The sequence below is a fragment of the Megachile rotundata genome, chromosome 1 (genome assembly GCF_050947335.1).
Source record: "Megachile rotundata isolate GNS110a chromosome 1, iyMegRotu1, whole genome shotgun sequence".
In the NCBI taxonomy this organism is placed as follows: Eukaryota; Metazoa; Arthropoda; class Insecta; order Hymenoptera; family Megachilidae; genus Megachile; species Megachile rotundata.
Window position 1 is genome coordinate 11,108,012 of NC_134983.1, and position 17,374 is coordinate 11,125,385.

General features: G+C 35.0%; 1 protein-coding gene across 6 annotated transcripts in view; it reads right to left on the reverse strand.

The window, feature by feature from the left end:
• LOC100877198 (uncharacterized) overlaps window positions 1-17,374 on the reverse strand; it is a 187,821-nt gene that overhangs the window by 11,421 nt on the left and 159,026 nt on the right. The window contains exon 1 of one of the 6 annotated variants that reach the window (XM_003701298.3): window positions 5,611-6,524. The exons of 4 other annotated variants lie outside the window; for them this stretch is intronic. In XM_003701298.3, the coding sequence (XP_003701346.2) occupies window positions 5,611-5,665 (55 nt within the window). In that variant the 5' untranslated portion in view covers window positions 5,666-6,524. Of the gene's footprint in view, window positions 1-3,195; window positions 3,215-5,610; window positions 6,525-17,374 lie in introns of those variants that run through there. One more of the 6 variants, XM_076536723.1, reaches the window with a different exon arrangement.

Here is a 17,374-nt window from a genome sequence, read left to right on the forward strand (position 1 = left end):
TTTGATCGTCCACGTGATATCCCGAGCCGGTCGCACGATCGTGCAGAAAGAACTGACACGAATGGTGATCAATTATTTGCGAATTAGTGTCAAGATCGTTGTTAATTTGGATAATAGGGCATCGTGCGAGCAACAAAAAACGAGTAAATGCGAAAGTAGATTTAAGTGGATTAATACTGGGGCAGTTTACTGGGACAACTTTTTTTGGCAATTTTCTATTTGGTGGTAATATGGATGCATTTCGAATTAATATGAAGATTAATGCATATTGATGATATTGTGGAGGTTTCAATATTTTTATAGAATATTGAGATATTGAGATGTTGAGAATAATAGGAATTTGAGAATTTAGAAATTTGAGACATTGAGAGTTTGAGAGTTTGAGAGTTTGAGAGTTTGAGATTTTGAGATTTTGAGATTTTGAGACTTTGAGAATTTGGAAATTTGAGAGAGTTTGATATTTTGACAATTTGAGACTTTGAAAGTTGGAAAGTTTGAGAGTTTGAGAGTTTGAGAGTTTGAGAGTTTGAGAGTTTGTGAGTTTGTGAGTTTGAGAGTTTGAGAGTTTGAGAGTTTGAGAGTTTGAGAGTTTGGAAATTTGAGAGAATTTTATACTTTGAGAGTTTGAGAGTTTGAGAGTTGGAGAGTTTGTGAGTTTGTGAGTTTGAGAGTTTGAGAGTTTGGAAATTTGAGAGAATTTTATACTTTGAGAGTTTGAGAGTTTGGAAATTTGAGAGAGCTTGAGACTTTAAGAGTTGGAAAGTTTGAGAGTTTGAGACTTTGAAACTTTGAGATTAGGAGACTTTGAAGACTTGAACCATTTCAAAATTTTCAAACTTGTAACATAAAGTACATAAAACACCCCACATTTCAACCCAATCACATCAATATTTCCACCTGTACATTTTCAATTCAACTGCCAATAACCACATACTGCATCTGCCTCAAGCGACACCTGTCCCCATCAAACGCAATTTGCAAACAGTAATTCCTCTTAAGCAATTTCACAAGTAAAAACGAAAGAGAAATAATTATCATTTCATATGATTTTTTCTTGCAGCTAATATAAAACGTAGAATTCATGCAACGTGCAGGGATATGCAATTCGTGGTATCTTCTTCCACTGGAAAGTCGAATGTCAGCAAGTCAGAAATTCGACACGTGTCGCGAACGAGGTATCGATAAGATTATCCCAGGATTCTTGGGTTTTGTTCTTCTTCGTCGTCGACGACGAGAACTCGCGTGCGGTCACCGCCTAGTCGGACAATTCTGTGCAAGATACCGTCACATTCCACGTTGACGTCGTCATTCATTCCGTCAACCTCTGACGGCGTCTCTGTATTCTGATATTCTCTGAGTAAACGAGTCGATCTTTTGTCTGATTTTAGTTCAAATATTATGATCTAGATCTTTCAGAGAAACTGGTGACTTTCGATACAAAACGGTAATGAATCAATGAGATGTTCATGAGATCAGATGTATTTTTGTCGGTCTTAATTCATGTTGTGGGGAGGTTGGGTGAAAGTTAGATATTTGAGAAGTTGGGGATGCTTCTCGAAATTTGTAAATTTGTAAATTTAATAATATAGTTATTTGAAACTGGGAATTTGATTTGAGTATTTGTGAATTCTAAAGTGAATGTGTAACAATGTATTTAAAGAAAAGTATGTTCTTGGAAGAAGTATCCATTTGTTTAGCAATAAGCTTCAATAACGTTCAAATTTAACTTCTTCGATCGGGCGAAAACTAGAGCTTTCTGTATGTATATGTATACAGTCGTTGATCAACGATAACAATGGGAGCGGAAGTTCCGCAAAATGTATTTATGCTAGGCCAGGAAACTTGGAAAGTGGTTTGCACGAAGCTTCTTACGTTCTGCACGATAATTTATACCAGGAGGGTGTCCCGTTTAGGTTAAGCTAGTTTAGGTGAGAAAAGGAAACGAGAAAATCTAAATTACTTTTACACCAAATTCGTTCCAGTCGAATTTTTGAAAATATAACAAAATTACATCGATAATCCTCGATTTATTTAATGCAAATTATTCGATACAAACCTAATGGAGATTTTATTAATTTTAATGTGTCTCATATTCACTCCAGTATTTCATGTGTTAATTACTGAAATATTGGAAACATTCGCAGGAATATAGCATTGTATTGATTATCACATTTCCAACTCCAGATTCAAGCAAACTCAAGTTTCGGTACGAAATTCTAGTCGAATGTGGATTATGTTACATGATCAGAACATTATCAGCAAAATATAATACGAGAAATATCGTCGATTATTTTTCGCGGGCTCTATAACTTTTGGAGCAGATAAATGTAATATTTAATCGTGTAATAAAGTATACAGCCATTAATTAGTCCGCTACGTGTTTTAGTATCTCCTGGTACATCACCCGTTATATTCTTGTTATATTACTACACGTTAAACATCCTGCGTATTGGATTATAACGTGTTAGATTTACCACGCGTTATACTGCCACGAGTTAGATTTACCACGCGTTATATTACCATGCGTTGTATCGCCACGCGCAGATTCACCACGCGTTATATCGCCACGCTTCAGATTCACCACGCGTTATAGCACCACGCGTTAGATTCACCACGTGTTACAGCGCCATGCGTTAGATTCACCACGCGTCAGATTCACCACGCGTTAGATTCACCACGCGTTACAGCGCCATGCGTTAGATTCACCACGCGCCAGATTTACCACGCGTTAGATTCACCACGCATTATATCGCCACGCGTCAGATTCACCACGTGGTATATCGTCACGCATCAAATTCACTACGTGTTATATCGCCACGCATTATATTACCAAGCGTTATATCGCCACACAACAGATTCACCACGCGTCAGATTCACCTCGCGTTATATCGCCACACTCAAAATTCTACATGCGTTATATTACCACTTGCAAGATTAACCCACGCGTTATATTCCTACGCACTAAATTTATTGCCCCTTATATGCGCTAGATTTATCACTCGTCATATTACCACACGTTATATCGCCACATATCCGATCATGTCACGTTAAATAAAAATAACACGGCGATAGCGTATCACATCAAAACATGAACATCAATAGCATAAAAAATTCATGAGCCACGTAATTTTTTGATGACACAATAACCGATAATTTTAGCAACACCGGTGGTAATATAACAAGAGTCTACCGTACCCATTTCTCACGTTCGATCACGATGAAATAACACGAGGAACGGTTCTCTCGTAACTCGCGAATAAGCAACGGATTACCGTTAGCAACAGTTTCACGGTGTCCAATAGTAGGTTTTTACCAGAAACGTTCAATTTGTATGCCCAGAAGGATTCATAGCCGACACAGAAGCACGTGAGTCAGTGTATCGTTAATGCTTAACCACGTTCTCGCTCGTGGCTGCTCGATTCTTTTCGTTGATACGACACGTTTCTGTGTTCGTTGTCGCACGAGGCACGAGAAAACTATCAAATTTTTAGGTAGTCCACGGAACGACCGTGTCGACCATTGAATGTGTGAACGCATTCAGGCTTTAAAAGTCTGTACACACTTTTTGTGGTTGAATAACAGACAATGCTGTCACTGGTAAATGATTGTATTGCTTTACATAGTTTCGTTTTATGATCTATAGCTTGCGGGTGTTCATACAAATTATTCTTTTAAACGCACGTTGGTCGTTTGGGGAGTCAGAATAAAATGTCTTGATTTTTTTTATTTTAGCACCGAGACATTTAGAAATTTATATGTTCTAAAACTTGGGAATATAATTCGGTAATCTTTAGTTTTCAAATTTAGTGATTTTGGAATTTAGAAAATTGGGAATTTAGAAATTCGGTAATTTATAAATTTTAAATCCTCGAATTTTCAAATTTAGAAATTTGATAATTTAAAAGATAATTTGACAATTCAGTTGACAATTTCAGTTGACTAATTTCACAATTTGGTATTTGGAAATTCCGAATTGTCAAATTGCCAATCCATTACTCAGTCACGTGTTTGTGTATCAAAGATGTTATGCGTTAAAGTGAAAGACAATTTATCAGGAGCTTTCTGTTTCAAAGGAAGTTTCTTGACACACCTGTAGTATCATGAAAAGATCTGAATCTAAATAACAGAATACCACGAATCGACAAATCATTCGATAAAAATACGTACATACAGTTAAACGGCAAACTGTTATTTCCAAGGTGTGGTGAGTAACGTGGGCAGAAAATGACGGAGAAATTTACACGCAGTCTTTCCAACGTGGAATGATACATCATTAGAAAAGGTAATTGGTAAAAGTAAATCTTTTACAGCAGCGATCAAGCGGTATATTTTACAGAGATATTTCTTTATAGAGAAATTCATTTTAATCATTATAATTTTGTCAAAGCAACGAAAACACGTAATTCAGTAAATAAATCTCTCATATTTCTTTCAAAAATGCTTTTATTTTAATCAAGTTCCTTAATTTCAAATGAAATGCACATTTTTAGAATTTTATTCCGAATGGTATTTTCTTTTTAAGATCCACATATGAACTTCAAAGCTGGAGTGTACGAAATACATACTCTTTTACTATTTCCGATGACAATTATTTCAGAGTTATATTCCATATAATTATATAATTATTACACGTTAAGAATGTTCATAATTATTAATAAAAATTAATGATGTTTATTCTGTCGATATAATTTATAATAATAACATGAAGCTTCACATTTTTCTCAGTTATATTAATTCCTTGTTACATTAATACCTCGTTGCATCGTGTTGCAAATATGCTATATAAAGTAATATATGACATGAAGAGAAACTTCATGAAGAGAAACTTCATGTTGTATTATGGAACGAAACCATAAATAAATAAACCACAAACAAAATTGCATCATAAATAAAATGCAAATTTCTTAATTAATTAAATTATCAAAAACATCTCCGAATTACATTTCATTCTTCAAATTTTTATTTTATTATTTGAGATTTTAATTTTCACTTTATTATTCAAGATTTTAATTTTAATTTTATTATTTAAGATTTTATATCATTTTCTAAATAAAGCATATTGCAAGAGTTATTGCAATTATTGCAAGAGTTGAAAAATAAATTATTTTCAAAATTGCACATATCAACTAACAAAGTATTAATATCTCTATTATAAAGATTATACGGAACTTCGTCAAATTATTTCGAATTTAAATTAATTTCCATAAAATTTTCATTTGTAAGGAATAAAATTCACTAACTACTTTCCCGCAAAGTCGCCAATCACAAAAACGAACCTTCGACGGAACAGAAACACTGTGCAACAATTTGCGTACATTCTTCAGAGAACGATCGCGATAACCTGTCTGCGATGAAAGGCCGAGGTAGCTGACGTTGAAAATTATGCATCGATGCAAACAGTCGTTCGACAACGACAGAAAAAATAACAGCAATACGAGCTTATCACAATGAAAGCGATCTCTAGATCCAAATCAGAATTTCGTTCTTGAAACGCCGCGAACACCGCTTTCTATCGCTTTCTCGAAACAGCATCGCGGTATCATACGGTTGAACGAGTAGATTATCTGCTCGTTATCATTCTCAACAATGTGCTAATTAAAGGTAACCTACCTCTGCCGGACAGGTAACCCAGTATGCTCTCGTTGCTTCCAAAATTAGCGAGCATCTTCGAAGTCTTTTCAAGTAATTCTTATCAGCATCGATCCTTATCGCGTCATACTCGTCATCCACGTTCGAACTGGTTGGCCAATTAAAAACTGCGTATGGCCACTTCAACTTCGGGTGATCGATCACCTTACTCGTTTTCAGTTATTCGATTAAGACACAAAGTAAATTGTTCACTATGGATGCTTGATTGATCACTGTTCTTAAATACCTTTCTCCTATTCGATTACTTGTTTAACCTGGTTGATCAAAATTTAAACTTCAACTGACTAAAATTTGCAGTGGCCGAAAAGACCAGAAGTGTTAGATTCAAAGTATGAACACTTGATTGTTCTCTTATTTTTGACTAGACACGAAGCACATGAGTTCAAATACTAAAATCTGAGGCATCAGGAGTCGTGAGCTAGCTGCTGGTAAACAATGAAGTACCACATACAAAAACGGAATAATGTTTCGTTAAAATATTAATTAAAAATTTGAGGAACAGTATCGACTATCACTGAGAGGTTCACCTGTACAAAGAGGTGAAACTGGAATTGGTAAAATTCGCAACGTTCAGGAAGGCAATAGTGTTCGGTAATAAATCACTGGAACGCTCCAGGTGACTGATCACTGTTTGTAAATATTCTTCTTGTTTATGGCCGTTCACTGAATCGTTTCGCGTTTCGGGAGATAGTAAAAGTTGAATCGGCAGCGATTAATCAACCGTGATCGCGGATAGAAACGCACGATGAATGCTTCGTCCAGATGTATGGCGTGGATCGATGCAAAGGGTATTACGAGAGATAATGAAAGTGTGCGAGCTGACGGAGACACAAAACGCGTGATGTTTACAGCGCGTACGGCAACGCTCGACTAAAGGCCTTAAGGTGAACACACTTGCCTCTTGCCTCGAGAGTTTTCCACCCGAACGCGCTTCACGCTTGCGTGTAGGTGTATACCCGCTCCGCGTATCCGCGCGTCTCCGCTCCAAAGAGGGTTGGACGTGCACGGGGAATTACGCAAACGTCCATTAGACTGCTATTACCGTTCGAAATTATTTCACGCGATCGCTGAGAAAACACCTTCACAACCGCCATTCGTTTATTTGTTAATAAACTTCTTTAGTCGCCGATAAAATATACACTTTATACGTGCTATACGGGTACACGTATGTATATGTAATATGCACATATGTGGAAAATAACGTACAGGGTGTACATGAGAGTATTTTTGTGGAATTTCATGGCTTTGCAAACAGTGAGAAATTTTTCATTTGATACAAGATTTTTAAAAAGCTGTTTTAATAAAATGACTCTCAAAGTACAGTAGTCAATGATATTGTTGATACACTCATTACTGCATGATTTAATCAGAAAAAGAATGAAATCATCTGTTTCAGAGAAAAAATGTAACGCTTTGTTTGACCTGTATACACTTATAGTTGCAAGTATGATATGTGACAAATGTGTAGTGTATAAATAAGTAATAACATTGTAACAAATGTATGTACTATACATGTACTGCCAATAGAATTTAACGACTGTAATAATCACGTTTATTGACTTATTACATTCCTGTATTACTGTCACCATTAATGGTTAGCTTTTGTCACAAACAAGTCTCGAAAATATTCAAGCATTCAGCAATATACAGACTAAAAATGTAGAAATAATAAAAATATCGATATAATAAAATTACATGATTTCAAATTAGTTTTTACAATATAAATGCAGTTAGTTAATAGCACCTCCAGTTATGGAGCACCTTGTACTTTTAATAAATCAAAGAATTAACAGGTGCGTTAAAGATTTCCAAATGGATATAAATGGTACAGTTGAATCAGTGCGTTCTCATCGGTCGTGAAGACAGAAGAGAATAAGAATGAAGGCGAGAGAGTTCACGAACCCAGCCAGAAGATTCGTATTGATTGAAGTGTGGGCGCCAACGGACGATTTGATAAATTACAATCGACGCCGTTGAACGCTACCGGATCATTCTTCGCCGGGTTTACAACTAATTCGCGTCGTAATTCGTGTCGTCGGAGCGGTGTCGAACGAGTCGTGAACAACGGAGGATACGAAGAGGCGATGATTAATGTAGCCCGATATGTTTTTATCAGCGTCTCGGGTGGTGCTTCTTTTGCCCGGCCAATCGATATTTTCGTTGCGATTTACGTAACTGTAGGAGAGTTCCGCGTTAGGGAAAATTTTATGATCGGAGGAGGTGATCTATCATCGGTTCTCTTCTGAACTTGACGCTTCCGATGGTATATTTTGCATTTTTCAATCGAATAACGTAACAGGGTAATTGTCATAACAATTTCTGGTAGAATTGAAATGTTCTGACATTTGTTTTCAACGACAAGGAAAAAGTATATTTGACCTAATCTTGGAGTTACATAATCATGACATATTTGATATTTATTTAATTATACTCAATTAATTATATTCAATAATGATATGTATTTAATTATGATAGATTTGTTTGGACGTATTTAGCATGTATTTCGGTGCTTATCTCGAAATGACTCATGTCGAACTAATCCAAACCTGACCTAACCTAATGACGATCTACTTTGGACTGAAACTAACTTTGATCTAATCCAATCGCATTAGTTGATGTAATTTGGCAACGTAACCTTCAGTTTACCTATCCTTAGCTGGTCGTTAAACTAAAACCATAACCTCATCACGAGCTGTATAATATTTTTCCAATCTGGTCTGAACCTAATTTATCACTAGTTTGATCTTAGTAAATCAGACATGAACTAATTTGGACTAAACTAACTCAGATTTTTCTAAAAAATTCACAAACAAAACTAACCCTTGACTTAGCCCTATCAATCTGATCAAGTCTACACTTGGCTTAACTCTGATTTACCTGCGATTTAATTCATGCAAATCTTATCTGATTTCCATTACAATTAACAGACTTAACTAAACTATGATCTAAGTCAATCATAATTGAATTTGACCTAACCTGAGCACAATGAAATTATTTATAATCCCATGTAACCTGTATTTAATTAACCTTGACCATAACCTCCACAAAATTAATCTTGATCTAACCTGTACCAACTTAATATTGATATAACCTAACCTGCATCAAACTTCACCTAACCTAAGTTTTAATGTAGTTACAACATTTACAATAGTCAGTATTGTCGCTACAGTTTTTGGGTTTGAGGAAATTTATCTTCACCTTAATTAATTAAATTGAAGTCGACACATGAGTGCTATTAACACGCTAATAAGTTACAGTTGTCAATTAGACAGTATTGAAACTTCTACAGTACTTAACATTTTTCCTGCAACGTAGCCAACCACGATTGCAATCGAACCGACGGTTCGTTCACCCTAGCCGATTATGCGAATACGCAAACCGAACGATAAACGCGGTAACCCAGATTAATCGAGCCGCATAAATCACAATATACTGGCTCGTCTTTGACGGCCAATATTTTCTTGCCACCGTTTGCGGCTATCGTTCGTCCACGAAAATCGAGTTTTCCATCGTGGCGTCAGCTGAGCGTAAACAATTGTGTCTGACCCCATGATCCTCCGACTAGTACTCATTAATTTTATCGACGATACCGCAATACTTTCTGTGAATCTGTTACACTTATCGTTCACTTTTGCGCGTCAATCCAAGACATTTCTGTCTTGTTTACAACAACGATAGATCATTGTTCGAATTTCTTTCATCGTTCGAAATCGAAATCGTCTTATTTCTCGATAACACGAAAGTTTCATTCATCATTCTGATATAACTCTGTTTCACAACTTAATTACTTTCCTCTGCAATTCGTTCAAAGCTTCGGTTTTCATTTGTCGACAGACATTAAGGAGTGGTCTGTTTATTGCGATAGTAAATACCTTTCGTACAATTTTGCTGCACAACAGTCTGCATACATAAAATATTATTTTAAAATTGGTAATTTGTAAGACATGTGTTGTGAATTTTTTTTTCGGTAAATGGAACACTAATTGTTTCGAGAATAATGACTTTCATTGATTGTTTCGGATACTTTGTACGGGAAATTAAACGACCTGCGAAATTGCGAAATTAAACGACTTCACGTGTTATCTCATTATCAAGAAATTTATTTGAACCACTTCCGTATGGCCGAATACAAATGTAGCCCGATGGTCGAATTAACATTGAACTCGATTATCCAATTAAGATTAAACTCTCGTTTACAAGGAGCTACAAAATGCTCAAACTTCTCCCGCATCCTTAATGTTACCTCAGCGTGAATTCAAGTAACGAATTCTTTTTTTTTACGTTCACGCACAAGAGAACAGTGAACCAGAGTCACGGATCGACGATTAAGCGAAGATAATTAGTAAATTAATTAGCGAGCGGCGGCGACTTTAACAAGTCGTTCCGGGTACCTGAAGACGACAAGTATTCCCGAGAGATTGCGGTAAAGAACGTAGAACAACTTCAAATTCAGACACTGTTTCAAATGTTAACGATGTTGGTTTTTATTGAGGTTGAATCTGACGTTGCAGCTGTATCATTATTTAATCAATTGCGGCAGGAAACACAATCATCTGTTGCTATGGCAATTGAATTTTAATTGGTTCCGGCCAAAGAAATTATTAACTTTCAGCTGCGATGAAAATAATGAAATTTCAATCTTTTGTGGATGAAAGTTTCATTGTTGGGAATGATGAATATTCACGGAATTTTAAGTACATAAACATGTATAATATTTAGGGTAAAAAATTGTAATATTACTGTTTTGTACTAGCAGGTATAGGATAGAATATTATTTGACTGCTTGCATCACACATTTTACTCTATTTTTATGTTACATTAATTTGCATTGTGTTATATACGTATCATGTCACGTATTATATTGCCAGGTACTAGATTCAAGACGCATTCAATTTTCTACGTGTTACATCACCATACCAGATTTGTTATGTATGTCAAAATATACTATGCGTTTTATCGCCACGTATCCAATTTACCTTCCGTTATATTACCGTGCGCCAAATTTACCACGTGTTATATCACCAGGCGTCGTATCATCAAGCGTCCAACTCACCGCGCGTTATATCGCCATGTGCCAAATTCACCTTGCGTTATAGCGCCACGTGCCAAATTTACCTCGCGTTATATCGCCACATGGCACATTTACCTCGCGTTATAACGCCACGTGCCGAATTTATCTCGCGTTATATCGCAGATGGCAAATTTACCTCGCGTTATAACGCCACGTGCCGAATTTACCTCGCGTTATAACGCCACGTGCCGAATTTACCTCGCGTTATAACGCCACGTGCCGAATTTACCTCGCGTTATAACGCCACGTGCCGAATTTACCTCGCGTTATATCGCCACATGGCAAATTTACCTCGCGTTATAACGCCACGTGTCAAATTCACCTCGCGATATATCGCCGTATGCTAAATTTACCTTGCGTTATATCACCAAGTGCCAAATTTACCTCGCGTTATATCGCCATGTGCTAAGTTCACCTTGCGTTATATCGCCACGCGCTAGAATTACTATATGTTATATCGCCACGCGTTCTATAGCCACGTATTAAACCTTGATGCGTTCTATTACCATGCTATTTATTACCATGCGTTGCATTACCATATCATCATACATAATCCATGCGTTATATCGCATTGGTTCCAATATAGTAAAAATATAAAAAATTATTACAGAAATTCGGTCGATGGTCTTTATTTCGACACTGACACGAACCGTTGCAAAAATATGCGTGCTTTTTAAAATCATTGTGACGTCTAACGTTTCTTCTTTCGCAAACGTTCGCTAAATTTTATCGATTTTTCTTCTCGCGTAGTTTTCAACTACAGAAATTGCGTGCTTATAGTTTGACTCAAAAAATAAATGAAACAAACTTATAAAATTTGCCATAAGCATGATTGTACGTAATATTTAATCTTCACATTACCAGAACGAGAAACAATACCATTCTATTTACAAGAAATTCAATTTTATTAATGTGTTGTTCCATATTTTAAGATACGACCTCGTAAAAACGCAGTAGTATATTTCCATCGCGTATACGTTCTTTTAGACAAATTGCAAGCTATTCCAGTTTTTAGAATCACTTTGCAAATTACTGTTATATAGCTCTACATCAAACGGCGCATTTCGAAACGAATGTTATTAAAAATAGCACTTATGTCACATTTGTTTGATGCTAGCAAAAATTTCCCATATAAGGTCACAAAAACTTTGTTTTATGATCATGACAATTTTTATCGTAGTTCATAATGTATAACTCAAAATAATTTCAATTAAGAAGATGAATAAAGGGTATTATTGTATAAAAGCAAGCCACTATAAACCATTGAAATCAAATTCGAAATTAACAAAATTATAATATATTTGTATAAAAATGATGTATAAACGTTTTCAAATATATTTCATGCATTTTATCATGTCAGAAAGTGAATACTTGACTTACACTTTGCTGTCACATTTTTTATTTGAAAAGTTAAATAACAGTTTAATTATTATTGTTAATCTTCAAATATCAAAGTGTCGCAAAATAGACACGTAGATTAATTTCGACAAAAAATATTTCTTGATTATTTCTTTACAAATCAAAAACAGTTCGATCAGGTATCCACTCCCACAACCAGAGACATGAAACAGTGAAAATCGTTCCCGTAATTTCACTACCGCTGAAAGTTGTTTATCACAAAAATCTGTTAATCGCAGCTCAGATATTTGTCTCTAAACTCACTCATCAGTGAAAGAGGGTTAAATTTTACGCACCTCGAAGAAGGCTAATTTCTCGAGTTCTCTCCTCGAACAATATGGTTTCCCGTCGCGCGTGTTCGAGCAGATCGCGATATTTATAAGCTGGTAGCCGGGCCACGCTAAAGAGGCCACAAGCGAATTAAAGCGCATTTCAGCGAGGCTCGAACGAAGCAAATTAAACAATACCAGTCAAATAATTGAACGCTCGAGTCGAGCGTGCTCCAGGCAAGTACTCGTTGCAGATTGAACAAAAAGAGTTTCCTATTTTGTTTTTTTTCTTTCTCTCTTTTTTTGCATTCCCTGACGATTATTTATTCGACACTGTCGCTTTCGAGCATCCAGTGACTCTTTTATGGAACTCATCAATATTCACATTTGTGTTCACACTTTTCTATGCTCTGTGGATTTAAACACTTTTCTATAGGTCTCCACGCAGAGAGCTTACTATCCGAACCCGGAAAACGGATGAACCGTGCGATAATTCGAACGGATCGATCGTTCTGCATAGATACACCGTTAATGAGTTGCACTGCAGCGTAATTAGTCTTTTGATAATGCTATCAGCGCTGGCCGCGTAACGATTCCAACGTGAACAGCAGATTTTATATTGTGAGTTCTGGTACAATGGAAACACGTATTTCGATTCAGATAATTGGGAAATAAAATTCTCAAATTATTTCGCTGAGAATTTTTTGTTTTGGGAAGTATTTTTCGTGCAATGCGTTGAACTGCGGTGAGAATTATTTTTTATTTGGCAGAGAAATAAAAGTCAGTTTAACTAAAATACATGTATAAAATAAAGAAAAATATATCAAGAAAATTTTGAAAATAACTAACATTAATTAAATAAGCTTGAAAATTTGTCCAATTGAAAATTTGTATATTTGTCAATTTGTAAATTCGTCAATTTGTAGATTTGTATCTTTAAAAATTTTGTAGAATTGAAACTTTTCAAGTACAAAAATTTGAATATTTAATAATTTATAAATTTAATAATTTGTTGTTTGAAAACCACTAAACATAGAAATTATAAACTTGAAAAATTTAAAAATGCAAAAACTGTAAGACATATATAACAGATAATATGCAATACAAAAATATACGATATAAAATTTATAAATATACAATTCAAAATAAACAATATTATTGGGTAATCAATTTGGAATATACGACTGATGCTTGAAACTGTAAGTTTCACGTGAGAAGTTAAATTCGATGGCCTCAAAAACGGATACTACAAGAGAATCGATGCAATATTTGTACCGAAAGCACGCACCACAAGAGGGAAGTATTTTGCATGGCCATTACACGTGACGAAGTGCAGGTTGACACAGCAATATTTTTTCGCGAAACTCTAACAACAATTTCCTATCGTGCTTAATTGGCAGCCGATACATCGAGCGAGGCGAACGACCGTCACAATGAAACTCTCCTATATGGTGCGTGTTGCAATTACCTTGACAATTTCCAGATCCTATAGGCCCTAGATTGATTCTCTGTACAACGATAAACGAAAACAACTGTACTGACAAAATCTCAAAATCTCATAAAAAAAACTCTCAAACATTTTTTAATTTTTATATTTGTAAACTCTTTATTTTTAAATTGTTTAGTTGTTTAAATTGCAGGTTTTGTTAATTTAAAATGTTTTGAGTTTTTAAGTCATTGAAGTTCTACATTTTTCATTTTTATTACTGGATTCTTCAAATTATGGAGTTTGGAGGTGTTAAACTTATAAATTCTCAAATTCTCAGTTTCAAAATCTACAATTCACAAGTTCTCTAAATTTTCAAATTATTAAGCTCTCAAATTTCCATCTCAATTTTCTCAGTTTTTAAATTACCAAACAGTCAATTTCCTAAATTCTTAAATTCTCAATTTCCACATATTTAAATTCTCAAATCCCTAATTTTCAAGTCCCCCAATACTCAAATCACCAACTTTCAAGTCCCTGAATACTCAAATCCCCAAATTTTCAAATTTCCCATTACCACATTTCCAATTCTGATATTCCCAAATTCTCAAACCCCAACTTTCAAATCTCTTAATTCTCAAATTCCAAAATTTTCAAATTTCCCATTACCACATTCCAGATTCTAAAATTCCCAAATTTTCAAGTCCCTAATTCCTCAAATCCACATACTTTCAAGTCCCTGAATACTCAAATCCCCAAATTTTCAAATTTCCCATTACCACATTTCCAATTCTGATATTCCCAAATTCTCAAACCCCAACTTTCAAGTCCCTCAATACTCAAATTTCCCATTACCACATTCCAGATTCTAAAATTCCCAAATTTTCAAGTCCCTAATTCCTCAAATCCACATACTCTCAAGTCCCCAACTTTCAAGTCCCTTAACACTCAAATCCCCAAATTTTCAAATTTCCCATTACCACATTCCCAATTCCGAAATTCCCAAATTCTCAAATCCCCAAACTCTCAAATCGAAATTTCGATAAATCACGTCTCCTAACCCATATTCGTCCATCCTTACATAACATCCAAAAACACCGTCCAACTTATTATTCCCAGTTCGCATCAGAAAGCAAACACACGTAAACTTTTTGTGAAATTCTGTCGAAACTGCACCAATGCAATCTGTCGCTTACGCTTTCGACTTTCTCGAATATTTTCCCGCCCAGCTACAAACCCACGAAATCCCCGTAAACGACGATCGAATTTCTCGAAAAACGTCTGCACGATACCTGCTCGCGTGAAGAATCGTGGTCAAAAAACGAATCGTGTGCAAACGAGCGAAGCGCTAGACACTCTTCAACAATAGGGGGACCGTGTAACCTTCGATCGCGTGCACATGGCCCACAGTTTGTTTAATTAACTAATGAGCCCCGCCCTGCGTCATGAAACGTCTCGTTTCAGTAGCTTTTAGTGTACACACTAATGCAACTACCCTTGGCATTGCGTGTGTACGCATCGTCTTTGTGCACGAAACGTCTGAAAGATGTCGGAAAGCAAGGCCAGTCACGATCATGTGTGACCAATTTGAAACTGCTTGAAATTCTTGCTTAATGTGTCAATTATGACACATACTACCTATAATGAATTATAGGCCATTATTGTTAACACGTTCAAATTTTTGCACATTCGAAAATTTGAGTAGGGTAGTTTGATGAATTAGAAGTTGTTTGTTTTATATTAATTGTCAGTAATTATTATTTGTATCGCTTTTATTAATGTTTATATGTCACATGACACTGTATATTTAAATAATCTTTTGAATGACCCTTATTTGAAGTGACAAAACTTATTAAGAAATTTTTATAAAAATATAAACTTTCGTCGAGGCAAAGATTCAATGTCTTAGGCAGTTCACATATCATCAATATATTTATTTTTCTACTTTAGTTCAAATTTAAAGATATTGCTGTTGGCAGATATTAATCTTAAAACTTTTAAGCTGAAAAGTTTGCTGAATTCATTTAAAACTACTTTAGCATTAATTGTCTCTATTGTCTGCTTTACTATGTTCAAATCATATGTATATATGGTGTATACCATGTGTATGCGAATACTGTTGATTCAGTTAAAAAATATTCCTTTAAAAGATATTTGACTGGATACATTTTATTTAAATTACATTTTAATACATTTCATTTAAATCCTACTCAAATAAATTTTATTTAAATCCAGAAAAGTTTGAGGGGGTATTTTTAAAACGAGTAGAACGAGAATCGTAGACGATGCATGAAACAAGTACCTCGAAGAAAACAGTTTTTTTCGTGCAATTAAACAGATCGTCGCATCAGCACAAAGTACAGTAGACCGCGAGGAGAAGTATGTAATTAGGTTAAACGTAAGAAACTTTAAGGCTGCATCACACGATAAAACAGCTGCGGGGCTCGTTAGTCAGGTCTGCAGCATTACCGTGAAATATAATTGCAATTGTTTTAGCCGTGTCGCAAGAAGTCAACAGTGGACTAATCTGCAGTAATAATTTTTCTCCAGCGACGTTTCTCTCTCGTTTGAGAGCAATTTTTTGACCCGTCGTGTTATCCTGCTTGAAATCGGGCAAGGACGTTTATTTTCAACTCGGTTACCATTCGCGTTACATTTCGCGTAATTGCTATGGTATATTCTCCTTTAAATATTTTTCATTTAACTTACAAAAGGAGTAAAATGATTCAAATACAAGAGGGAGAACTGTTAATTAGTTAGCTTAAAAAGTCTTGAAATATTATATTTTTAAACCTCAAATTTCTAAGTTCTTAAATTTCTAAACTTTAATTTTTAAGTTAAAAAATTTCTTCATTCTAAAATCTCTATATTCCAAATTTTGTATTCCTTGACTACCAAAAACTGAACAAATCCTAATCCTAAATTATAAGCCCAATCAACAGAAATATTAAGAGTAACAGAGTTTGAAAAATGCAGGAAAGTTGCTTTCATATAATTTGTTAGAAATCCTCTATCGAGTTATAACAGGTTATTAAATTTCATTGAAAGTCTTGTCTTAATTAACCTTACAAGTTTCATCAACTGTAATAAACGCGAGAATCACGAAGATTGAAATGTATAATTAAAATAGATACCGCGATATTGTTCGTAACTTTAGTTATTATAAACCGAAAATCAATACTGCTGGTATTGTATATTTCTTCGAAACTTTCTTGCATCGAAACTGATTTCTATTCAAGAAGCTCCGCACTTCTGAATAAATTTCCACCTTCCAAATTATTCTTTAATGCATGAAAAGAACGTATTCGAAGTTTAAAGGCGTTAAGAAACTTCAATGAATCTTTCGCTCTTGTGAAAAACTTTTATCTGCTACCACGTAAAGCTGTCATTTTTAATTGAAAAGATAAATCAAGTTTCTCGGAAAGATACCACGAAATTTATGAAAATCTCCTTCAATCGAACATTTAACATTATGGAAAAATTTGATAAATACAAAATTTGAAATTCAATTAGTTTATTTGGAATATTGAAGTAAAAAATTTATACTTGAAGATTTGGGGA